Source organism: Candida dubliniensis, chromosome 6 (genome assembly GCF_000026945.1).
Source record: "Candida dubliniensis CD36 chromosome 6, complete sequence".
Lineage (NCBI taxonomy): Eukaryota > Fungi > Ascomycota > Pichiomycetes > Serinales > Debaryomycetaceae > Candida > Candida dubliniensis.
The window spans coordinates 616,433-642,475 of NC_012865.1; the positions used below are offsets into that span (position 1 = coordinate 616,433).

General features: G+C 33.3%; 11 protein-coding genes across 11 annotated transcripts; 5 read left to right on the top strand and 6 right to left on the bottom strand. All coding sequences in view use genetic code 12, as the record gives it.

Moving 5' to 3' along the window:
• Positions 1–22: 22 nt before the first annotated feature.
• On the bottom strand, positions 23–2,626 carry CD36_63280 (positive regulator of mannosyltransferase, putative; the record flags this gene model as incomplete). Its single annotated transcript, XM_002421016.1, has 1 exon — positions 23–2,626. The coding sequence occupies one exon, from the start codon at positions 2,624–2,626 to the stop codon at positions 23–25; it is 2,604 nt and encodes an 867-aa protein (XP_002421061.1).
• A 3,049-nt stretch (positions 2,627–5,675) lies between these two features.
• On the top strand, positions 5,676–9,065 carry CD36_63300 (conserved hypothetical protein; the record flags this gene model as incomplete). The annotated part of the gene is made up of 1 exon (XM_002421017.1): positions 5,676–9,065. One exon carries the CDS (start codon positions 5,676–5,678, stop codon positions 9,063–9,065), a length of 3,390 nt encoding a protein of 1,129 aa, XP_002421062.1.
• A 249-nt stretch (positions 9,066–9,314) lies between these two features.
• CD36_63330 (uncharacterized protein YKL069W orthologue, putative) lies at positions 9,315–9,839 on the bottom strand (the record flags this gene model as incomplete). The annotated part of the gene is made up of 1 exon (XM_002421018.1): positions 9,315–9,839. One exon carries the CDS (start codon positions 9,837–9,839, stop codon positions 9,315–9,317), a length of 525 nt encoding a protein of 174 aa, XP_002421063.1.
• A 784-nt stretch (positions 9,840–10,623) lies between these two features.
• Positions 10,624–12,846, top strand: CD36_63350 (conserved hypothetical protein; the record flags this gene model as incomplete). Its single annotated transcript, XM_002421019.1, has 1 exon — positions 10,624–12,846. One exon carries the CDS (start codon positions 10,624–10,626, stop codon positions 12,844–12,846), a length of 2,223 nt encoding a protein of 740 aa, XP_002421064.1.
• A 415-nt stretch (positions 12,847–13,261) lies between these two features.
• CD36_63360 (centromere-associated protein, putative) lies at positions 13,262–14,812 on the top strand (the record flags this gene model as incomplete). The annotated part of the gene is made up of 1 exon (XM_002421020.1): positions 13,262–14,812. One exon carries the CDS (start codon positions 13,262–13,264, stop codon positions 14,810–14,812), a length of 1,551 nt encoding a protein of 516 aa, XP_002421065.1.
• A 467-nt stretch (positions 14,813–15,279) lies between these two features.
• Positions 15,280–15,987, bottom strand: CD36_63370 (mRNA turnover protein MRT4; the record flags this gene model as incomplete). The annotated part of the gene is made up of 1 exon (XM_002421021.1): positions 15,280–15,987. The coding sequence occupies one exon, from the start codon at positions 15,985–15,987 to the stop codon at positions 15,280–15,282; it is 708 nt and encodes a 235-aa protein (XP_002421066.1).
• Positions 15,988–16,269: 282 nt separating this feature from the next.
• On the bottom strand, positions 16,270–16,950 carry CD36_63380 (conserved hypothetical protein; the record flags this gene model as incomplete). Its single annotated transcript, XM_002421022.1, has 1 exon — positions 16,270–16,950. One exon carries the CDS (start codon positions 16,948–16,950, stop codon positions 16,270–16,272), a length of 681 nt encoding a protein of 226 aa, XP_002421067.1.
• Positions 16,951–17,311: 361 nt separating this feature from the next.
• On the top strand, positions 17,312–19,087 carry CD36_63390 (transcription factor with zinc cluster DNA-binding motif, putative; the record flags this gene model as incomplete). The annotated part of the gene is made up of 1 exon (XM_002421023.1): positions 17,312–19,087. One exon carries the CDS (start codon positions 17,312–17,314, stop codon positions 19,085–19,087), a length of 1,776 nt encoding a protein of 591 aa, XP_002421068.1.
• A 139-nt stretch (positions 19,088–19,226) lies between these two features.
• Positions 19,227–19,550, bottom strand: CD36_63395 (LYR family protein, putative; the record flags this gene model as incomplete). Its single annotated transcript, XM_002421024.1, has 1 exon — positions 19,227–19,550. One exon carries the CDS (start codon positions 19,548–19,550, stop codon positions 19,227–19,229), a length of 324 nt encoding a protein of 107 aa, XP_002421069.1.
• A 372-nt stretch (positions 19,551–19,922) lies between these two features.
• On the bottom strand, positions 19,923–21,866 carry CD36_63400 (fimbrin (actin bundling protein), putative; the record flags this gene model as incomplete). Its single annotated transcript, XM_002421025.1, has 1 exon — positions 19,923–21,866. The coding sequence occupies one exon, from the start codon at positions 21,864–21,866 to the stop codon at positions 19,923–19,925; it is 1,944 nt and encodes a 647-aa protein (XP_002421070.1).
• Positions 21,867–22,537: 671 nt separating this feature from the next.
• On the top strand, positions 22,538–24,970 carry CD36_63410 (vacuolar membrane protein, putative; the record flags this gene model as incomplete). The annotated part of the gene is made up of 1 exon (XM_002421026.1): positions 22,538–24,970. The coding sequence occupies one exon, from the start codon at positions 22,538–22,540 to the stop codon at positions 24,968–24,970; it is 2,433 nt and encodes an 810-aa protein (XP_002421071.1).
• Between the last annotated feature and the right edge of the window lie 1,073 nt (positions 24,971–26,043).

The following is a 26,043-nucleotide window of genomic DNA, read 5'->3' on the forward strand; positions in this document are numbered from 1 at the left end:
TTTTGACTTTCCTCCCTTCTAACTAATGATGATGCTTTATTCTTTCAATATTTTCATATTCATATAATGCTTTTCTCAATGGTTTAACCATTTTCAATCCCTTTTTATAAGTTTTATATTTTATTAGATCTATTGGTTTATCATTTCCATTATCATCAAATAAAATTTGTTTTTCAAAATCATGGAATCTAGTCAACGATTTCGTCAAATAGTATTCTTGTAAAATTTCTTCATTATTCAATAATTTCAATATTTGATCATTGGATAATGATGATGGGGGTTGGATTTGCTTCAAAATATCTTCTTTTGAAGTTTTAGTTTGATCATTCAAAATAGGTATTATATTATCTTTGTGAATCCAAAGATTAAGTTGTTTAATGTAAAACCAATCATCGAATTCCAAAGAATTTAATCCTTTTGAATATTCAAATTGTAAACGATTGGTGATTTGATTAGGTACCATTACAGGGATTCCTTGCATCATGGTAAATTTCAATGGAGAAATCTGGTCTATTTTATAAAAATGTTTACGTCTATCATTGAAGATCAATTGGTTTTCTGAATTTATTTGTTCTCCTTTGTCTTCATTTGAATGTGGTTTAGCTAAATCATCAATCAATTTAATGGTTTTTTCCTGTTTATATTCGCCAGGGACTTCAGCATTAGAGCTACTCAATGCTGTTATGTCAATATAGATCCCAGAATCAACATCATGGAACCTAGCATCAATATGATTTTGTTCAACTGAGATCCCCCGGTTATGGAAATAAGTGTTAACTTCAATTAAATATTTCCCATAACCTTCACTTGGGTTTTCAACAACTAATGTTTGATTATAGTTTTTCGCCAAATTGACTAACTCATCAATAGGCATTTGAATATCAATATCATTATCATATGGGAACAATAATCCATTCCAATACCAAGATAATAATGGACCATGCATAATCCAGGTAATGATCCCCTTTTCCATAGCAAATTTGGACCAATTACGTAATAGTCTATCCAAAATGATATTAGTACGATGAGTTAATTCTTGTTGATTCCAATTGGGTTTTTCATAATTTAAGGCACCATTGAAAAACCGCCAATCATAATGCCACCCCCATTCATTTTCACGGTTTTTCGGATCACCAGGGTTAATTACTGCCATACGGAAATATCTAATTTCATTTTTGTCAGTATATTTGGAACATTCTTGTAATCCTTGCAAATACAATTTTTCTTGTGGTGACAATTCAGCTTCTGGTTTCCCAGTATATTGTTGAATTTGTGATGCAATTGATGGTGGTTCCATAAATTTTGATTCTTGTAAAACCATCACATTTTTATCTCTCATATTCAAAAAGTTGTTGTATCCAGTTTCATTGGGGGATAAATATTTAGGAACAACTTTTTCATTTAATTTATTCCAAATTGATAAATAATCCATTTCAATAGTATCAGGGACTTCATTTTGATCTTCTGAAGAATCGAAAAAGAATCTTTTCCCATTACGAACAATATCAACATTTGAATCTTGTTTATGAGTGTAATAGCCATGGGTTTCCATATATCTATCGATCAATTTACTACTTGTCAAACGGGTATTTGAATTATCAACGTTAAACTCAAATGTACCACCATTACTATCCTTTTTATCATCACCCAAAATAATAACTTTAAGTGGGTTCACTAAATGTGTCATGGTATATGCTTTAGCTTGCATTACACGATAATCATTATCACAATAATGTTCGTGTCTTTCGTGATCATTGATTATAAAACCAGGAAACTGGGTCTTATATTTGTATCCCATTTTGAAAAATTGTTGAAAAGTTTCTTCACTTATATCTTCATTATCAGTACAGAAATAAGATGTGTCGGGTCTTGAATGGCTATTTTCTTGAATATCATGGCATTTAAGTCGTTGATCCATTGGTTTAGATAATTCTTTATTTAACATAGTCAAATCAATCCAATCAACCCAATTAAAAGGTAAACTAATTTCTGGCAATTCATTAGAATTTATTTTCCCACCAATTAAATGCTGATTATCATTAGCATCAATCAACTGTTCATCACTCATTTCTAGATATTGCATGTATAATTCATTCAAGTATATTGATAATGTGAATCTTGGATCATAATATAATTCATTTTTGTTAATCCATGATTCTGAGCTTTCATATTTCCTTAAGAATTGTTTGATTGGAACATTGATTTTAGTTTCATGCAAATCAGTATCGGTCATGTAATATTTGTCTTGATTTTTTTTAATTGAATTCAATTTAACATCAACTAATTTTTTGAATTGGATATCTTCGTCTGAAAGTGATTGTTGCTGTTGTTGTTGTTGCTGTTTCTGTTGTTCCTTTTCATGTTCTTCAAGGACAGATTCGTGAGTATCTTGCTGTTGTTGTTTTGAAGAAGACAATAGTTCATCATCAGCAGTGTTTGATATTGATTGGTCTTTGTTATTAGCAGGGGAACTCAACTTCGAAGCAATGAGAGAAATGCTTTCTTTGTTGTTATTATGAATGACTAATGTGAAATAAATCAAATTCATCAACACAAGTGTGAATAAAATCCCCTTAATCAATTTGTTTGACTGCTTCGTCGATGTTATTGATTTAACGAGCGACATCGTTATAAAACGGTACCTTCAACGGTTGATATATATCAATATTCAAGCAAGCTAAGAAAACAACTAGAAGAATAATCAAAAATCCTAAAAAAAAAAAAAAAAAAAAAAATTAAACGAAAGGAAATTTTTAAGGAGATGGAAGAATCAAGGTGGATAACCTTGTCTACATATATGTAAATATAATACTTGCTGGTCTTCTTAACTCTGTGTGAGATGGTTCATAAATTATAATAATAGCCAAACTACCAACACACAAAAAGATAACACAAAACATTGCATCACGAAAACTAATTTGAAGACTTGAAATGACTAAACAAACAATAGATTAATATACACTACAACTACAACTACAATGTAAATCAGGCTAAAACAGTACTCCAAACCTTTGGCTACTCTTGGTATGGGTGAGTTAGTTGGTTCTCGTCCTGTTATATACTATTAGAATATGGTTTTTCTTGGCTGGTTTTTGTTCAAATTGTGATTATTATAATCGTTAAACCTCAGCCAATGTAATAACGTGTAATCTCATGTTATCGAACAGGCTCCATTTATTATAATTGTAACCAAACATAGCCAACTTCTTCTTCCCACCACAATTACTACCAAAACATTGAGAAATTACCCCAAACCGGAAATCGGTGGAGTTGAAAAATTTTTTTCATTTCTGTTTAATTTCTTTTTTTTTTTTTTTTTTTTAATGGTCTGTTTTATTTGAGATTTTAGGCGGACCAAATTGGTAGCATTCTCAAATACACAAAATCGGCCCGGCAAATTTACAATAATCCATGTGGTACCTTTTTTAATGCATGCATAAACCATTTTGTAACTCGTACATATTACCTGAAACTTTCTTCTGAAAGAAAGTTCTGCAAACTATGAAATCAACAGTAAGCCACAATATAGTTTAAATATTTGGATATGCATAGTCACTAAACACGGAGCATTTTGACCAATGGAATTTAAATACCTAAATCCATTTCAAGTTAGGCATCACACGAGATTTAGATCATCTTCTTCATAATAAAAAGAAACGTAAGGTAAAAATGTTTTTTATGCTGGCATTTTGTTAATTGATATCGTTCAAGTTTCAAGATTGGTTGGTTTGAAATTACGTTTATTTGGGGGCAGCATGGATCAATAAAGTTTAACCGAGAAATTACATGGGGAATAACAAAGTTAAAAGAAAGGGGTTTGTAAATAAAAGCCTTGTTTGTGGCGAAGGTGACGAATGCGGCAAAATCAACTACAATAGGGGTGATAATTGTGCCCTGAAAAAGTTGGAAAACAATACAGATTAGCCAAAATGAAAATAGCATCATCTTTTCTATTTATCTGATAAAACAATCTAAATTTGAAGTTGGATTTTTTTAGTGCAATCATTAAGATTTCGTTGGCTATCTGGTACTCGAACATAATTATTTATCACCAATCGTGACGTAACAATGAAAACACAACAGAAGCTATCAACTCAACAACAAAATAGTATATGGTCGAAATAATACTTTGTAACGAAATGTTTGCCATCTAGACGCAAGATAAAACAATCCAAATGCCAAGAGAAAAGAAAGTATCAATTTTTTAGTAATTGTTAGTTGGTTGGTGATAAAGTCACACGACAACAAATAAAAATAATCACAAAATCGCAATTATGTTCAACAAATTGAAAGCCGACCTGAATAGCAAACACCAATTTTTGAGACAATAATAACAATGAATTGACTAAAGTTATTGACCCACTCAGATTTTAATAATACACAGTGGATAGTATTGACAAGGCAAAGTAATGGCAATAGGCAAATATTATTATTCAGAAATAACACCAAACCACGCGTAAAACCAATAATTATTAACACTATTCGGTGGTTGTTATAATATTAATGAGGCAGTATTGGTCTCCGCCTCTATTTCTTTCTTCGTTTTTAACAATTTTGTGCTCTACATTTTGTTAAATCGTGGATAACAACAGTACACGTAACTATTGGCCACAGCTTTATTTTGTCTTACGTGTTTTTGATATTTAGAATCACCAAACATTGCTTTTTGATACAGATGAACCCAAAAGTGTTTTCAAAAACAATCATCCCAATGGTACTAAAACTCCCTTGATCGAAATAGGAAATAAGATTTAGTGGAATCTAGATTTAGAGCAACACCACAAAGGTAAATGATTAATCCACGTTGAAGTTTATTTTGAACGCGTATTGATGTACTCAATTTTGTTAAACCAAAAGAACACTCGAACAAAGTCAAGTGGCTTTAGCGTAAGAGGAAAGTTTTCTTATCAACATAGGGCGAAACTTTTTGGTGGCCAAAAAGTTATGTCTTGTTACAATATTATCTATTCTATCTGTAAATCTAACAACGAGTGTTGCCCTTACAAATAGAGATTTTGAATACAAATAATGATGATATTATTTATCAATTCATTGACACTATACAAAACTGAGCGTGTACGTTGAATGTCTGTAGGGGTCTCTTTATGGAATACCATGTTCCAATATGTCCAGTCCACATACATTTCAGCTTTTGCAGATCCTAGTTATAAATCCAAAAAGAATCATTAAAGAAGGTTTTGCAATCATTTGCTGCAATTAGAATCGGCTACTACGATTCTTGAAATTTAATGTCTCAATTTGTCAAACATTTTTTTTACATCGAACCGGAACAGCAAAAATACTACAAATTAGTACTTCCACCCTAAATCCTTAACAATCACTGGTGTTATTCAAAAATGAACATAATAGTATACAATGATGGCACCATGGTAATAGAATCATGAATTTTGGCACAGATATTTCGTGCGATCCACGACGCGACTATCAACAATTTTTTTTTTTACACGAGGCAAGGTCCAATTCCTTTTTTTTTTTTTTAGTTGTTGTTGTTTTCGTCATTGTTGCCATAATTATTATATAATCAAGACTCCGAATATAACACACTACCAAATCATTAGAGTATATTCAATAGTGTATCGTACCAAAACCTATAGAGATATTACCTTCCTTTAAAAGAAACCGTTTGATAACCACAGTTATTATTATCATCACAAATGTTTAAAGAGTGTATTGGTTGTCTGCAAAAACGTTTGGGTGACGAGCCCGAAGATGATAGATCAAATGTGTTGTGTCCAATATGCAGAATGACAAGATATTATAACGCTTACAAAAAATACATAACTTCAAAGTTGAGGTCAAAGTCTAAAGCAAAAAGAACAAGCATCGAACGGAAACTACGAAAATTCATGACGAACAAATTCCATATCACAACTAAACTTTATGCATTAAAACAGTTAACTTCGTCTCATAAACTGAAAGAATACTCACAAGTGAAACTTTTTTTGCTAAGTGATCGTCAGATTAAGTTTATTTTCAATAACAACAAAAATATCTCATCAAGATTATGTCTTCGTGAAATTGAAAGATTGGAATATTCTGATAAGGCACAAGAAGAATTACTACAGCTTGAAGAAACAAGTAGTAGCTGCAGATCCTCCGATAATGAAAATAATGATGAAATTGCGGAAGTTCCCAATCGTGCTGGTAATTTGGCAGAAGAGCAACCCCTTCCCAACAATCAGAACAGCAAGCAGATTTTCGATACCAATAATAATGGCATTTCTCATAATGTGATAGGGAATGGTAATAACGAAGATACTTTAATGAACGATATTGATAACAATGAGAAGTCGCTGCTGCATGTATCTGATGACAGTGAAGTTTCCCAAACACGTACGGGCAATACTGTTTTGTCCACCGATATTGCAGCAGAGAATTCTAAAAACGGTGCTACTGATTCTGTTATTCTCGATATGCATGAACCTTTGGACTTAGGTTCGAGAAATGGCTCATGGGAACCAAGTCGTGATGTTTCTCCACCTAACGAGTATGCATTTATCCTCGAAGAACTGCCTTCCACAGTGAAAAGTCCATCCAGTCTTTTGGCACCAGACCCAGCCACTGCCGAGAAGCCGATATCACAGGATACCACATTTACTGGTCACGTATACAAATTAAAACCAAGTAAAATTGCAAAACCTTCCCATAATGAACGCACAAATGATGCACAATTGCATTTGATGGTGCAGAATTTGCGGAGAAACTTAAGCTCGATTGTTTTTCGTCAAAATCAGTCCCCTAATACTGATATGAATGATGCCGCAGTCGACACAACGGCTTCTCCACCTATAACAAACAATTTACCAGAACAGAATAAAACAACAACCCAAGTTGAGCATTCCAGACAAACTGCATCACCAGAATTAGCTGGTTCAATACCACAATCACATAGTTCAGAAACGTCCACTTTGATAGATAATACGTCACCGGTTACCGACCCAGCAATACAAACTACTTTATCACCAACGAAACGATTTGGATGTTGTAAACGACCAAAACCAAGTGATATGCCTCCTGAGTGCTTATCTTTTTCAACATGTCCGCGATGCCTTATTAGACATAGACTTCATAGAGATACCTTACAAGCTTTATCAAAAGTCATAAAATTATACGGATTCTATCAAATGCACCGGTACTATAATAAAGATAAAGAGTACATCAAACTTGCAATGGAACGTGATCCTTATTTGGAAGAACTTGGTTCTCGAACATTTGATTATTCCATAGAATTGGAGAAATTGAGAGCTGAAGAAAACAGCAAGATTGAACAATCTCAATCACAACAAAATGCCAGCATAAACCTCAAGTCAGCAACCAATTCGAATAGTCAAAGTTTGACTGATTTAGAGGTTGTTGAAACTAACAATCAAATTTTTAGAACGCATGATGTACCACAGCAGACTGGAAACTTACTGCAACAGGAAAGTTCTTTCAATAGAGAAAACTCGGCCCAGGCAGAAAGCTTGCCCATCCAAGAGAATATTGCAAGTCAGGCAAATGTATCTAATCGAGAAAGCTCTCTCGAACAAAATGAAATCCGGAGCGACCAACATACTGCTTCTAACGAGAATGCCCTTCCTGTTGAAGACGACTTAGATACTTTGGATAAACATGCAGAAGTTAGTATAAAGCCGGAAGACAATGTTTTTGAGAATGATACAGGTCATAGCAATGACGATAACCCTGCAACGAGTGACAAAGAAGAAGAAAGTGGTCATGACATCGAGGATAGCAATAACAATGAGAATGCTGATACAAACACAAGCACGCATAGAAATAGCTCGCAAGACAATGTGGCCGATCCAAATGAGAATACTCATAATAATGAAAATGATGTCAATGCCAATGTTGAAGACAATGCAGGAATTGTTGATGTCCAAAGAAACAGTAATGATAAAAGAGAACACACGGAATCTCAAAATAAAAGTGACAGTATTAGCAAGGTTGAGTATGGAGATGAAGCTAAGCATATCATTCAGGACAGTTCTACAAATGGAGGTGATAAGCAAAAAGTTACCAATACTGGCAGTGCAAGCACTTCTCCAAATGAACCAATAATTCAATTCAATGTCGATGATCTATCGAGAACTTCTTCACTGAATAGTTCGATTCAGGAAATTCCTCAAATTGGAAATCCACCAGTCACCAGAGCATATTCAGCTCCTATTCAACCAACTTCCTCCTTTGATCCCTCCTCATCACAGCCAACCAATGTATTAAATTCTACTTCTCAAAATATAGACGTCGATAAGTTGATAACCACTATAAACAACACAACGATGCCAGAGCGTATTCCAACGCCAAATAATCCCGTCCTGCATGGATTGTTACCTAATCAAGTACAAAGGTTAAATGATCCAGTGACAACAGGCAGCGTTGCAAGCAAAACTATTTGCTCAATTTGTAAACAAATACGCGAGCCAGATGAGCCATTTCCGGCATCAAAATCACCTAGTTGTCCTAAATGTACTTTGAAAGTAGCTTTATTGAAGGGACAAAGTAATACAGTTTTTGGTGTTACCAAACTTTATGCACTCAAGCAAGTCTATGAATGGCAGAATTATTCATCATTCCAATTGAGGACTATGTTTTTAGATCAAGATATGTATTTGTCCCAATTCAACACAAGACCATTCAATTTTGTATGCGAAATGATTCGATTACTGGGACCGCCATCACCATACCGTCCATTTCAACCCCCTGAGTTCCCACTGTTTCTACAACGAATGAACAGAGTATGTCAAAAATGTAACGCTAGCATACTTGATGCTTTCAATGAAATGAAAAACTATTCATGTTGTGCCAAATGTACCTTAGTTGATGGAATTGCCAATGAATATAGTCATGCATTGCTGAATTCTGTGAAAATCTTGGCTCTCAAACAAGTGCTCGAGGGTAATACTTTAGAAGATAATCAGCTTGTGTTGAAATTTTTATTTGACAAGTTCTTACAACAATACAAGGGCAAAAAGTTTGATTATGAAATAGAGTTATTAAAGTATAAAACAGGAGATGAAAATTATGATGAATTTCCGTTACACTAAAGATGAACCAAGCTCATTTAATGTTACACTCCAGATTTTTGTTATTTTGGCTTGTTAAATTTATGTCTATATGTACCACAAATACTATGAACATTGTATTACTATTTTATAGTATACGATTGCAAATATGTCAAATATTAAGGTAATGATAGACTTTATGTATTACCTGTAGCTAATTATATTTCAATGAAGCTATTGATCCCTTTTTTGACAAGATTCCATAATGCCAAATTCTTTTCTTTTATATCATTACAAAGATTGAGCAATTAATTCAGCCAATTTCTGTAAATATTCTTGGTCAACTTTATCAAATCCTTCAAGATCCAAACAATCCAAATCAATTACTCCCTTTGTTTGTCCATTTTTCACAATAGGAACCACTATTTCACTTTTAGTCTCTCCATCACAAGCAATATGACCTGGAAATTTTTCTACATCAGGTACCAATTGTGTTACTTGTTCTGAAGCAGCAGTTCCACAAACCCCATGACCAAATTTAATCAATTGACAAGCAACTTTCCCTTGAAATGGACCCAAAATTAATTCTTTGGGCAAGGTTTGATCATTGCTGTTTTCAATAGTGAGGTAAAAACCCGTCCAATTGACGTTTATGCTCAATGACTTGTATGCATGCCATATCAATGACGAACAATTGGATAAGTTTGCCACCCAGTTGTCAGTTTCTAATGCCTTATAGGAATCTAGAACATGTTGGAGGGTTTCTTCCTTGGAGAATTCACCAGATTTGAGATTCGAGTAGTCTGCGTGCACCATTGTTTTGAGTTGGTTTTATTTTATGCTTTATAATTCAATTGGATTTAGATAAATATATCTAGAATAGCTAATCACAGCAATTGTTTTTAAGAATGATGAATGATTCAATAAAGTTTCAATTTACAAGAATGTCTTTCCCCTTTTTTTTTTTTTTTTTTCGCTCACTCATCCCAATAAAGTGTGGCATCGTTGACATCATTTACATAAACTTAAATAGTACTTTTATCACTTTAATTCGTACGGGATAAACTTTGATGGAAGACTAAGAAATATATTCAGAGATGACAACAAAATCTAAAAATAAGAAAAGAGGTGATAACTGTATTTACTACATTTGGACTACAGGTTTTTCAATCGTTGACAGATTATCCGGTACCTGCATCAAATTTACACGGTTTAAACACAACCTCTTGGCTACACAATTTCAATTATATGGTATCCGTATATAAACATGATAATAACTGGTTTTTTGAGTTTCCATTATATAGTTGAACCCGCTCACTACTCTGCGCTGAAGAATGCAACAATCACGTGACTGGTCACACGAGAAGTTTCTTCTGTGTCAACTTCTCCAATTTTCTGTTCTTTTTTTTTACCCGCCTGATTCTATCAAATGTTTTTTGGGCTTCTTATCTTTTATCATCGAATTTATAAATCAGTTATCAAAACCCTTTATCAACAACGTCTTTTTGAAAAGAATTTGGAACACACACATATTTATTGTATTTCCTATATATCTTGTTGTCTTATCTGGCTGGATTGTATCATTTCTTTGTAACATCTTATGGAAGCATTTCAACAATTTCTTCAATCACGAGGGATTCAGCGGATCAGAAAACAGCATCGTCGTCTGACGGATACAATCCGAAGCAGAGCTACCAGTGATGGTAATGTCCGTATTAGTACGATAATGAGTAATATTAGAAATGAAAATGAGGTGCATTTTTCTGATTCCGATGATGAAGTAATAATTGAAGATGAACCATTGGGGATAATTCAAATAAATAATGATATTGATGACGATTTTGATAGTTTCTATAATACCAGAAGAGAAAGCTTTGGTGGTGGTGGTGGTGGTAGCAGAAATCAAAATTTCATCATTACTGATCAATGTAATAATGAGATTGATAAATCATATGAATATGTTGCGGCACAATCTACTGCTCCCCCATCGATTGAAACTGCAATACCAGATGAACTGTATAAGGATCGATTTGAGTTTAAAATTCCAAGTCAAGATTTCAAAAATGTCAACTATACTGCTATAGATACTTCAGATTACTCCAAGATTTTGTATAAATCACCTTCAAATAAGTTTGTTAATTCTTTGAAACTAAAACATTTTGGCATTAAAAAATTATTTGGGGAAGATTTCCGAAAATTTAAGAATAATTTATCAACAATTATTTCCGATGGTACCATGGAGTATCTAGTACTAGGATTGAATTCAGAATTGATAGTTTTTGGCTTTGATGGACTAACCAACTTACCATCAAAGCAATTGCTTCGAATAGATACACGACCAATGTACACATCAAGTACTGATAGGCTAATCTCTACTTGGCCGTATTTTCCTCATACTATCAATTATATCAAGACTGGAAATTTCAACAACCGCCAAGTTTTAGGGGTATGCTCTGATGATGGAACGTTATTTATATGGTACACTGAAACAATAATCAAACTAGTGAAAAAATTTGGAAATTCAACAAAACAACAGAGTAATGACAATGACCAAGACACAGACAACCCAGTTGCAACGGTCACATTATCTTCTACAGCATCAACGTCAGTGACAACACCTACTATTGTAAAACCAGACTTTAGAATCAAAACAGAGGCATCATTATGGGGGTTAGATTTTAAAACTTATAATGGTCACAATATTATAGTAGCATCTGATAACTCACAAAGTGTTGTTCTATTGTATTATCATCCAGCCGATGAAAGATTCTATCATATTAAATCTCATCAAATATTACATAATATCCCAGATATTTCTATTGTTTTGTACACCCAGACAGAAGAGAAGCATACCGTACAAGTGTCATGCGTGTCTATATCCGGGGAAATTATTGTGTTTGAGTTTAATTTTGCAATAGCTTTAGGACCTTTAAATAAAGAGGAATTTGAGTATTTCAGAAAGGAACCGTATTATTATGTTGATGCCACAATGGAACAGTTGGAGAATCGAAACGGAATAGATTCCCATGACTTGGCCCTATTGAAGCTGAAGAAATTTAAACGTGTAAAATTTGCTGAGGCATTATGTATTTCAAGAGTTGTGTTGAGTGAGGACTGCTGGACAGTTAAGCCAATGAACTCTAAATGGTTTTTACCCGTGGGGTCTCTCAAGGATGTATTTGGAGATGATAATATTGATGAGTCACGCGAATTGAACCGTATAGGGCAAGAAACACGGATACTCAACGTTCTGGGTGGTAAATTCCAATTTTTCCCTAGTAAGACAGTTAATTTTGAGTCTCAATTGGAAGATAATTGTCGCACTAATCCGAGTACTACCACCAATTACAAACCAACTACCCTTGACGATGAATACAGAAGAATACATAAAGAGCTAGTGAACGGGTCTAGTGATGAATTCTTATTAGTGTCTACTGCTAAGAAATTGTCAATGTTTAGGTTCCCTTCGCTTTTTTGCAATTGTTCAACCCTGAAAGTATTTGATTTAGCAATACCATTTAATGAAGAAAGTAAGTTTACCAATCGAATATCCATAAGTATGGTGATACCTGAACTTCTGTGCTTAGTTGCTGCAACTCAACAAGGATTAATAACAATTATGAGATTATGTACCTATCAAGGAGTTTATGGTATGAGACAAGAACATATTTTCCCCAATGCGTTGTCCTTATCATTAGGTTATCATGGGTATAGAACTATTATTGGATTAAGTGTAAGAAAAAGAACAGTGGAGAAACCTATATATAATTTATATGTTTCGTATAATGATGGATTAATTATTGGTTATCAAATCTCAATATAAACCTACTACTGGGTGGCTTGCAACCAGAACAAAAAACTCAACTATTGGTTATACCAGTGGTTATCTTTGTGTATATGCGTGGGTGTGCGTCTGAAAAAATTTTTTACGCGTTTATCTGAATAAATTAATAAACAAAGTCACGTTTCGTATATCCTCAGTTTATGTTTTGCGTCACGTTTTTTTTCTCTGTCGCGGTTTCTTCATTTTCCTTGCTAATTCCATTCAGCGGAAAAAAGAAAAAAAAAAAAAAAAGAAAGAAAAAAAGAGGGCAAGAAAATAAAAACAAAAACAATACTAGAACCATCTTAACCTTTGTACCACCCACATCTACACTTCATAATCACCCACGGTTTAACTTTTATTAGAACCAACTCGTGAAATCACATCAATATAGATTAGAATCTAACGACTAATTATGTATTTATCTAATCTTGGTGGTCAATCTAGAAAAACAGGTATCAGACCCAAAACAAATTTGAAAACTGATAAATATGGTATGGAAGATGTGGATGAATTTTTCGAAGATGATGAAGATGACAGGATGAACAAACTGAAAGGGCAAAAACTGACAATATCATTACCCCGAGCAGAAGAAGTGTCCAAATACAAATCAACCATTAGTCAACCGTTTAATAATATAGCTCGGAAAATCAATTTCAATCAAGAGGATGATGAAACATTTAATTTACCATCAACTTCAACTTCATCAGCTACAGCAACTACATCTTCAGTGTCAAATAAGAAATCACCTGTTACAACTCAACAGTCACCCTTGCGCTCACCATTACCAGAACAAGACTATGATTATAATCAGTTTGATGTGGAAGAAGATTATGGTGACATAACTGAAGAAGACAGACAACCATCTCCGCCCCCACCTCCATCAGTACCAAAATCAAATACAGAAACAAAATCCAATACCAAATCATCTAAAGCAGCTTCATCATTTACCAAAAAAATGGCATTGGGTAAAACTAAAAAACTACCGTCAAGTTTTGATTCAGCAAATACAACTAGTGTCACCGAATATTTTGATGAAGAAGAAGATGATGACGATGACAGAGATTATGGTGAATCACAACAGGACTCAATTGAAGATTCAATGATGGACTCGACATTTAATGATTATTCGCAACCATCAAGTAATATTAAGAGCAAGACGCGAAGAAAAATCATTAAAGAATCGCCATTACCATCACCTCCACCAGATAATCCGAATGGATTACGAAGATCCAAACGTACAAGAATCAAACCATTGGCATTTTGGAGAAATGAACGAATCATATATTCCAAGGATTTAGATTATGATGATGAGCAAGATACTACGTTAGCAAGAGATATACATAACATTCCATTACAACTGATTAAAGAAGTGGTACATATACCCGACAATGAAACAGTTGATAATTCAAGATCTCCAAACTCTACCACAGGTGCTGCTGCTTCTGGTTCCACTAAAAGGAGACTGAATCGGAAACGAACTTATAAACAGAGCTCCGTTGTTGCCCCCACTGATTACGATTATGAATCTGATCCTGAAATATCTGGTTCCGAATGGTTTAAAGAAGATAATTTACTGTTGGAAGTTAATGATAATGGGGAATCAAGGGTACGTAAAATTGCATATAATCATAAAGGTGGGAATTATGTAAAGCCAACTGATGATAATTATCTTGTGGCATCATTGTTTGATGAAGATAAAAGTTTTTTTGCTGGTGGGATGTTACAATTACCAGTTGACGGATTTAAGCCACCAGTTACAGTGACTGGTAGTACATATATGTTTAATGTGATGAAAGGATTGATTCAAGTCACATTGAATGAAAATATGTTTGTTGTTACTAAAGGTTGTAAAGTCCAAATCCCTGAAGGTAATGAATATTCTTTGAGGAATATTGGTCAAGGAGATGCTTATTTATTCTTTGTTCAAATTAGGAAACCAGAAGAAATCGATACGAATTGGTAAATAGATGTATATATTTGTCGGGGGGGGGGGTTCAATTATGTGATTTTTAATAAACAACAATAGATATATATGATTCTTGAAAGATTGCAAGAAGTACTACATAAGAGAGATTTTTTTTTTTGCAAAGAATAAGAACTATGTTTAGTTCAAGATTTGACAGTATTCAATTCTTTGATTTGATCTATTTTCTTTATTGTAATTCTTATATTACATAATACAAAATATATGTTTTTAGTTCAGAAAATTGAAAAATAAAAATGGGGGGAGGGCGGTGTAGTGTTAAGCTCTAATCATAAAGTTGGTGATTATTCTCTTACTGTTGTACTTGTCGATAATAGACAATATCACAACACTGGAATCTATAATAGTAGTTTCTTTAAATTAATACTCTTCTGTTTTTAATCTTCCCGTGTAATATAATTCCCTAAATACAACTAACATTCCGTATTGTTGTGTTCGAATTCTTTTTATACAGTTTGCTGGTTATCATACTTATGCACTTCTCCATCATAGTAATAACCAAGAATAGGAATTTTAAATTCACTGGCAGCAACACCAAATTGTTTCAATAACATAGCTTGTCTAGTATCTAAAACATCACCTTTGTTACAAACAACATACGGCTCCTCAAGAACAATTTTACCTGCTTTGATTTTGGTTGGTACCTTCAATTTGTTTCTCAAAGTCTCTTCCAAAGAATGTGACATTGGAACATCCTCTTCTATTGAAATTTGTCCACCTCGGGAATAAACAATCCCAGCAGGTATAGTGAAATCTATTGGTGCTCTAGATTTAGCTCTAGAATAATCTTGTTTGGAATATGCTTTGAAATAAGCATCAACAGTTTCTGGTAATTCATCCGTGAATAATAATCCTGGTAATCCTTCACACAATTTAGATAATTGATGTAAATTGTCCTTATATTCTTCTTCAACGGTTTCACCTAGTGCCTTTTGTAACACTTTTCTTTTACCCAAAATTAATTTTGATCCAACCCAATCATTTCTAACGTCTTGCAATACAGGGGTTCTAATATCATCAAATTGTAAAACCCATATATATTTATAAGTATCTAATGCAGTTCTAACTTCGTCAAACAAACGAGTCTTATTCTCTTTCCCCTTCTTTTCGGTCTGTGCTAAAGTAACAAGTTTCGAACGTTTTGATCTAGGCATGATTTAATATGTGTTTGCAATGAACTAAAGGATAAGAAATCAACAAGATATTTTTTTTTTTTTTTTTTAAATTTCCCAACCTCTTCTCATTTTTTTTTTTCTTCCTTCTTCTTTCATCGCTTCATCATCATCATCATCTCTTCTCTTCTTCATCTTTTTTTTTTGTCTCTTGACACTGATATGTAACACAAAACTCAGAATTCGCACAAAAAATGCCTGTATATAGTAATACCCAACTGTGGTTATCCTCAATGCTTAACAACATTTAATGCACTGTTACAGTCATGTTTTCAATCTTCTTAAACTGTCAGAGGAAGAATCTGATGTTGTGAAGGAAGCATTGACTGTTTCTTCAGATACCACTTGAGACACAATAGTTGATCTGCTGGGTGAATTAGCTGAAAAGTTTAACAAATGTAGAGCAGGTGAATCTCCACGATAGGTATACTTAAAATCTCTAGTGGTATCTATAGTTGAATTCAAAGAATAATTGGAACTAGTGATAGATGGGGTTCTTTCAAGAGGAGGAAATTCGAATGTTTCCGGTAGTATTGTCTCAAATTTAGGGTTTCTGGTTAATGGCTCTGGTATTGGTGCCACTAATGATGATGATGGTGAAGACATCATTATTGACAGCGCTGTTGATGGAGGAAGTTGTACTTGCAATTCTATTTCAGGTAGTCTATGTGGTTCCCTTTTTAGAACTGAAATTAAACCAACTGAAAATACAACCACAATACACGCATACAAGATAACGGTGCTAACAAAGTTATTTTGATCATAAACACCTTCATCAATTGATGTATTGGTAGTTGGCAATGATAATGGTGTGGCCATCTTATTACTTTCTATTTGTGGAGTATATCTTTCTGGGTTTGGTATGGTTATTTTTCGAAGTTGTTCAAATACAAAAAGGATACTCAATTGTATCATTTCAAGTATATATGATATTGAAAAAGACATTTTATTAAGGGACAATGGAAGTGATAGTTGTGTGTATATGTGTATGTGTGTAATTAAGCGATAAGAATAGAATTGTTATTTGTTTTGCTTTTGCTTTTGCTTTGTTTTGGTTTAGTGTTCCTGAGTCCATATTAATTATTTTTCTTCTCATTGTTAAGATTTTTTCTTTCCTTCCTTTATCTTCAAGTTCCCCCAATATCTGTCTGTCAGCCCTTTTTCATTTTACTATCACCATCACAACGTTGCATTTTTTTTCTTCCCCCCCCCCCATCTCCAACAACCTTCCAACCAACCAACCATCCATCCATCCATCCATTCCAAAATCACTGTTACTATTCAGATTTCAAACACTGGTCCCCACATGTCACAATCACCATCTTCTCTATCATCTGCCACCTCATCTTCTTCACGGGTCAATTCTCCGCTGGATCAACCTCCACCTCCTAGAGTTCGTAAAAGCTATAGTCGGAATGGGTGTCGAGAATGTAAACGAAGAAAAATCCGATGTCCTGAAGAGAAACCATATTGTTCTACTTGTGTTCGACTAGGTAAACAATGTTCTTATCCATTGGCTGGTGAAAAAGTTCTTCGGATATCAAGACGATTGATTAAAGAGGAAATTGAAAACATGGGTAAATCGACTCAATTCTTACCGGTACAATACGATATTCCAAGAAGAATCAAACCCCAAACTCAATCACTGATTAAACCATCACCATTAAATATTGAAAATTTGATCAATAGTAACGATTTCTTAAGTGATTCTGATTTGAATATTTTAACTGCTGATTTGAATAATTTAGTCTCAGATATAATAGAAGTGGCCAATATTCCAATCTTGGAAGAAGATTTTCAATTTAATTTTTTAAATGAACCCCTAATAGTTGAACAAATTACGAAAAATGTTCCAATTGATTATATTAAATTACCACGCAAACATGAACAATTATATTGGGAAGAATTTTATAATAATTTTGCTCAAATTATAGAACCATTCCAAGCATATGATGCTAAAACAAAAAAAACTTCAAATCCTGCAAGAGATATAATTTTACAAACAGCAGCTACTGAACCATTCTTGTTGGCAGCAATTTTGGCCGAAGGTGCTAATACTTGTTATCTCAAGTATAAACGTCCCGAAGATGAAAGAGCATATGGGGCTTACTTGTCCAAATGTCTAAAATTATTAGAACCTGCGAGACAAACTGATATTAATGCCAATATTGAAGCAGTTCTTTTAACGTTATTGTTATTAACTGCAGCTACTGCTACATCACAAACTCAAAAATGGCGACCTCATTTAATGGGGGCTAAAAGTTTACTATTAAAAGCCATAAATCAAAACGTTTCTAAAAAATTTGTATTTTGTAAATTTTGGTTTGTTTCAATTGAAATATTAGCTGGGTTAAGTACCAATTTAGGTGGAACTTTACAAACCGATGCTGAAATTGATCAATTGGTTACTCCTGGCAATGAATTTGAAGTTGAAGTGTTAAGAGATTTGGGTATTATTAGTGATCAAGGGTTCAATATACTAATGGGGTACGATAATACATGTCTTGTTTGTTTCCGAGATTTACTTAAGATTTTGAATAAGAAAAGGTTGAACGTGTACATTGACACCATGAGCTATGTCAAATTACTCTCAGATTTTTATAATCAAGCAAATATTGTTTATATTGATTCGCGGGGTGTGATTGCTGAAAATGAATTGACAAGATACGTGTCTGGATTACCAGTTGAAGAATTAAGAATAAATAATGTCAGTTATTGGATTAGTTGGCAAGACATTTCGCATCAATCATATGTATTATCGTCGTTGATTATGATTTTGACACGATTTTTCGTCATTGATGTTTCTGGGTTAGTTGATAAAATCATACTGTTTATACATTATCTCAGTCAATTTTCTGATGTACAACAACATGCTTCTCCATATTTGTTGTTGATGATTCAGTGGCCATTGTTGGTGACTGGGTTAAGTACTACGAAACTCGAACAAAGACATTTATTACTTAAATACTTCTCCATGGTTGGTCAAATTGGTGCTGCTGCCGCTAATGTTTCTACACAAATTTTACTAAAACATTGGAAGGGAACAATTGATATTGAGAACGATGATACATTAATTTACTAAATACAATTTTGTTCATCAAAATATATGCATGTACTGTTTAACTTTTTATTTATTTTTTGGAATATATATAGATATATACAATGTACAAGAATAATCATGTACATCCCTGTTTCTGTAGACGTCCATTATTTATGCAATTTTACCAATCACCTGGTACAAGTGGTTCTCTTGCCACTGGGATATTTCTTTGGTATTTAGTACCGCCTGGTCTACATGGTGGAATATATGGATCAGGGTGTTTCCATTCGGCCAATTTAGCTTTAGTTTTGTTAATTGCAGCTTCTAATTCTTGTTGATTAGAAATATGTTTATTGGCTTCAAATTGTCGTCTGATATTTATGGTGGCATCTCTATAAACATCCCATCTCATTGAATGATCATAGGCGGTTCTTAAAGCTTGTCTAAATAATGAAGTGACTCTCTTAGAGTTGGCTTCAGTGAATGGTAATATTGGGGAAGACATTTCTTTGTGTGTGAAGGAAAGTATGTAAATATCTCTTCTTCGTACTAGTGTGATGAAATTATTGATGAATATTCGAGGTGTTTTAATTGGATGGAAAAGAAAAAAAGAATCAACAAAAAGAATTGCGACAAGCGATTTATAAATGTCGCAACAACAAAATACAATGTACAAATGTCGTGCATTCTTTGAATATTGTTGTTGTACAGTTCTTAAATCACAACTAGCTAGCTATGAGTATTACATTCCAGGGTAAAGCTGTCTTTTTTTTAAAAAAAAAAGCTTATTGATATAATACTATAAAGGTGACATATAAAAGTTATGATAATACACATGGTAGAACTGCTTTTCATAAATGAAGGCAACTTCTTCTGCTTATTTTTCTGAAACAGCCATCAAACTTCCAACAAAAGACAAAATCAATCTACTTCTGACTTCATTGATATCTTCAGGAACTAACCAAATCAAAGCTCCTAATTTTCTGGCAATAGAAATGGCCAATTTGGCATTGGCATATTTCTCTTCGTCACTGTTACCAGTGTAAACCAAATCATAATCAACATAACCAGGTTTTAATCCATTAAGCACATCCAATAAGAATACACCATTTGATAATGACGAATCACTGAAAGATCTAACATTAGAAGATTTACCTCCCTTGCTAACTTGCTGGTTAGCCCATTTCAAAATATCGGCATCAGAGAGATTATGACCACCTTTGCCCAATTCAGCCAAGGTATTAACAATGTTACGTCTCATTAATTGCCAAACTAATCCCAATGTCAATAATTTGTTCCCATCCACAATGTCCGACCCTTCAATTCCAACAAGAGAGAACCCGTTAGCCTTACCAATTTCAACCCCATAGTTTGTGTTTTCCAATGCCTTGAAACGCGACACTTCTCCATTGACTTTTTTGTTTACATGTTTCCAAGACACAGATCCTGCAAGAACTTTATCGTATGCTTGTAATAAAACTAACCCATCTTTCAAATCTTCGAAAAGCGAAACAACTGGCGGATCAACATCCAACGAATTCAACCACAAGGTGAACACTCTGGCTTCTCTTTCTCCTTCAGCATCAAATTCTTCAATTTCAATATTTTCGTGTTCTTCAATTGGTTGTAATCCAGGATGAGTGTTGAACAAATGAGCCACAAAGGCCAAGTTTAATTTTGGGTTACCAGAAACCAATGAATTGGGTGTTAAATATTTTCTACATCCAATTTTATCGGCATTAGTTAAAACTTGCTCAGCTCTAGTTAATAAATCACTTGTCTTTAATGGGGACAAATCACAATGCTCAGGTTGTAATTGATGTAATAAGACAGTATAGTTTTCACCATCACTGACATCTTTAGAAAAATTGGTAACTCTTCTTTGTGATCCAGCATTTTTCAAATGATAGTTGAACCAACGCAACAAGATTTGTTCTGGGGGTAAACGTAAAAATTGCTCCAAAGTTTCGTCTTCTTCTAATAAACGATACAATTCCGGATGATATTTAATGTCAACTTTAGACAATAATCCTCTTCTGATGATTTGCCAAATCAAACCAAGGATTAAATGTTCCTTCCCGTCAATTATATCTTCTGAATGAACATTGACAACAACACATCCAATAGCTTTTGCTGAGTTGATGACAATGTTGGCATTCTCTGACATTTGGAAATTGTTTAAAGTCTTTTTAGCTTTAGGTAAATTTAAAACTCTTGTATCAATTGTGTCTGGAACAGAATCATTGATCAACTTGGATAATACCAAACCATCTCTACATTCATCAAAAATTTGGAAAGTCTCAGTATCAAATGGTAACCTATCACCAATTTCTGGATCACCTGCCAAAACTGAATTGATGTGTCTTGTAAATTCAGTTCTTTCTTCATCATTAATAGTATGAGTGGTCCCTGATGTTTTACCGCCAAGGAAAGTTTTGTTTTTACTATTGGCAGTTGGAATTGGTGGTGGAGGTTTTTTAAATTTAGGTGAAACAACTGAAGGTGAACTGGCGGAGTTCCCAGAAATTGTCGATGATGGTGGAGGTGGGGTAGCTGATGAAGAGTCTTCTTTTAATATAGCCATCAATTGCACATAATCATCCAATTCAACATGGCCAGAGGCATCAACATCAACTTGTTTTAATGTCTCTCTTGCTTGATCATAAGAGTATTCCCCCTTTTTAGAAACGGCATTAATGACGTCTTTCTTTTCAACCCATCCTTTATCATCCAAATCAATTGCACGGAAATCTTCAATAATACTGAATAAATCAGATTGATCTAATATTGGATACTTCTTCTGTAATTTTAAAACATTCATAGTTGCAATAACTTGTAGAATAAATAACCAATTAAAAAAAAAAAAAATCAAGTGTGGTGGAAAAAAAAAAAAAAAAAAAAAAGATGGAAATATAAAGTGAGCCAAATGGAATTATTCTGGATAAAGCAATGGAAGGAAATATTTAAAGGGGGCAAAGCTCAAATTAGGAGAACAAGGAAAAAAAAAAATGATCACGGGAATCTCTACAGAGAAAATAAATTGCGAATAGTCTTGTAAAAACCACAACCAGCATTGCCTCGTCTTTGTAATGATATCTACGTTATTAAAAATGAGAGCTGTTTATTTGAGATGTCTATTAATAGGCGAATCACCAAGTGTTTGCTTGATGTAAATTTTGCATATTTAGTTAGCTGAACTGTTGGTAGCCGAGTAGGCAATACTAAGCAAAAAGTTCATTATCTCATTATCAACAATATATGTCATTGATTCAGCTTATTTAACGTTCATCCCTCTAGAGAAACATAAATAAACCAACCTCCAATTGTTAATTTAATGTAGACCTCTTGGGGTGTAGAGCAAATTATTGTTTGTGGTATTCCGTTCTTCTTTTCTGGCAACAGACAAAAAAAAAATAAATACAACCGAACAACAACTCACACAGCTTACCCATTCCTCTCAACCAAACCCATATACTTCTAAAACTTCTATGAATGACATCTAACGGGCATAAAACCAAATCCATAAAGTCGGAAACCAATTCCTCGTATACTGTTCATTCTTTGGATCAGCAACAGGCTTCAATATGTGATAATCTACAGCAAGCGAAATTTGAATTAGAACCAGTGCATTTACAGTTCAGTTTATCAAACAAACTCAATAAACTATTGGTATCAAGTAATATAATGTATATCTTATTGACCAATGTCGTTTATAAGATTGATTTGGATAATCCATCACAGGTGGAGAATTATGTGTTGCCTGGCAAAGTGACAAATGCCTGGTTGAATCCAAATGGGAAATCTTTGCTTGTGCAGATTGAGAAACAGACCTATTATACACTTGAAAAGAAAGTATTTAAATCGTTAAAGTTTAAAAATATAGAAGTTACATCTATTGCATTTTCCAATCACAATATGGTAGTGGGGACAAGAGACGGGATAATCTATGTTTATGAAAAATCATTAAAACAAGTTTATAAAGTTGATTCTCCAATACAAGGAGTAATGTTTTCTAATGATTATTCTCAAATAAATGTTCTAGCAAACAGTTTATATACCTGGGATTGTTTTGACACTACTTATGTTGAATTGCAAAAAGTATTTAAGCAAACAACACCTGTTATCAAATCAATTAATCCACCAGGAATATTTACATCAACCCCACAAAACTATGTGTATATATCGTCAGATAAGGAAATAATAACTAATGATGAGGAAATGCAGTTGGACCGAGTTGATGAAGAGTTTCTGCAAATTGCCCTTACACCACACCATCTTCTTGGTATTGAAGGGAACTCTTTAAAAATATATAACAAACTTAATAAACAATTGCAAGAATTAAGCCTTCCTGAGAACAAAATACGAGGGATTGCCGTGGATAATTTATTCAACACATATTGGGTATACACCAAAAACTCCATATATGAGTTTGTGATTGAGAACGAATCGATTCTGGTATGGTATGATTATTATAAGATGGGGAAATATTCAGAGGCATTGAAGTATTTGGATGAAGATGATGAAGGGAATTTCCCGAAACGTGATTTGGTTTTGATTAAGCAAGGATACGACTATTTACAACGTGGTGGTTTTGGAATAGTTTCCGATGACTTGAGTTTACAAATACAGGGGATTCAGATATTGGCAAAACTGACAGAGCCATTTGAAAAAGTTTGTTTGATGTTACTTAATCATAAACAATCTGATGCCTTACTTATTGAGTATTTGTTAGCCAAATTGAACAAGAAAAACAAAGTTCGAATGATTGTATTGTCAGCTTGGATTATTGAATTGATGGCAAGAAATAATGACTCTAGGGTTTATGATTTCATTAAAAATAATTATAAACTACTTGATCGTCCTACAATGTATCAAATTTTGAATTCTGAAAAGTTGGTTTTCTATGCTGAATTGATTGAAGATTACAATTTCATCTTAAAGTATTACATTGATAAGAAGAATTGGACTTTGGCGGTCAAAACTTTAATAAAACTTTACACTAAAGGAGATATTGAACCAGTTTATGAAAATGCTAGTATTTTATTGATGAACTACCCGAAAGTTACTGAAACTTGGTTAAAACTCGACTTGGAATATGAGAAGCTTTTACCAGGACTTTTAAAGCACCAACAGCAAGCAATCCATTTTTTGCAACAAGTCATTATGGATAAACATTATAAGAAAAATAAACAGTTAAACAACGCTTATTTGTGTTTGTTAATTACAACGCCTGGTACTGATAAACAAATAATAAAATTTATTAATTTCACATCCAATTTTGATACCAATTTCATTCTTCGGTTATGTATATCACATGAGAAATTTCATCCTGCAGTGTTGATTTATATTGAGATTGGGTTATTTGATCAAGCTTTAGAACTTGCCCTCAAGCATGATTTGACTAGTCTTGCTGAATTTATATTGAACAGGTACGATGAGGATAAACAAGTAGACGCAATTAAACTTGAAGATGCAAATTATAATGTCAAGAGGAAACTTTGGTTAAAATTTGCTAAATATTTAATCGATAAACTGGATGATTTGAATGAAACATTGCATCACATCATCAATGTTTCAATGCTCGATTTAAAAGACCTTTTACCATTATTCCCAGAAACGGTACTGATTAATAATTTCAAAGACGAGATAGTTGAATCACTCAATGAGTATAATAAACGAATTGTTCATTTGTCATTGGATATGAATAACTCGTCAGAACATTTGCGGGAAATGAAGAAAAAAGTGATTTATAATAAAAAGAAGACAAACGTGGCCATAATAGAACCAGGAGAACCGTGTCGCAAATGTGGCAAATTATTGGTACAAAAGAACTTTGTTTATTTCCCAAATTGTCACCATGCGTTCCACAAAGAGTGTATGAAAAAGAACCAATGTTTATTATGTAATGATTTTTTGAATTTATAGTTACTCTAGTTAAAAGTTCGTCAATATATGGATTTATTTTTTTTGAATAATATTTTGAGTCCGGGTTTCTTGGTCAGACTTGCATTATTCGTTGTTTTTAATGAGATGTTCCATTTCATTGTTTTTTGCTAAAGTTGCCATCTTATAATTTCTGTAAAATGAAAAATGGGAATTTTGTGGTGTTCTTTAAACAATGAAATTTACAATTGGTGTGCTTTGTTTGGTAAAGAAAAAGGGGAAAAGGGGTGGTGGTTGGAGAACAAGGAATGCCAGAAATGGAAGCTTCTCTGTGTATTGTTTTCCTTCAACTATTTTAGAAGTCATTTGAGTATTCTTAAAAGTTACACCAATTATGGGGGGGAATACAGTATCGCCAATGGAACATTAATAAAGATTAACCTGATTAAAACCACTTAAGTCATTCTAGTAGATATATTGGTGTTGGTTTTGTTTCAGTTAATCAGAATATTTTGCTGAATTAGCAATGAGATTGACAGATATTGCAAATTTTACTTCAAATTTCATGATTAATTCTTCTCAAAATTATATTCTCAACTCATATTTTTTTTTTGTGTTGTTTTTGAATAAAAGTTGCAGGAATAATTGTCAAAGAATATTGTTTCAAACGCAATCCATTCACATCAAATCACTATCTATGTTTTCACGGATATTTCGAATATCCTATTAGTTTCCACCATATTGGGATTTTCTACTATATTTCTCGTGTTGTTATAAAACCGTTGGTATTGACTTGGTGTTTAATTTGACATATTACTTCAACCTGCCAATACGCAGCTAAGAGGCTGACAAGTGCATTGATGCTCGTATACACATTTCAACTGAGGCGCTAGATTGTATAAACCAACGGCCAAAAAACAATACAACTATACATTGTTAAATTCAATTTTGAAACAATACATCACTCCCTTGGCACTATCCTAGCATATACAATTGAGAATTAAACCCCTTAACTTTCTTAAGGATACTTTGTTTGAGATTAGACGATGAAAGAAAAAAAAAAGTGGTGAAATTACATAATTTAGTAATTTACAAAGAACTAGTATAGTTTTCAT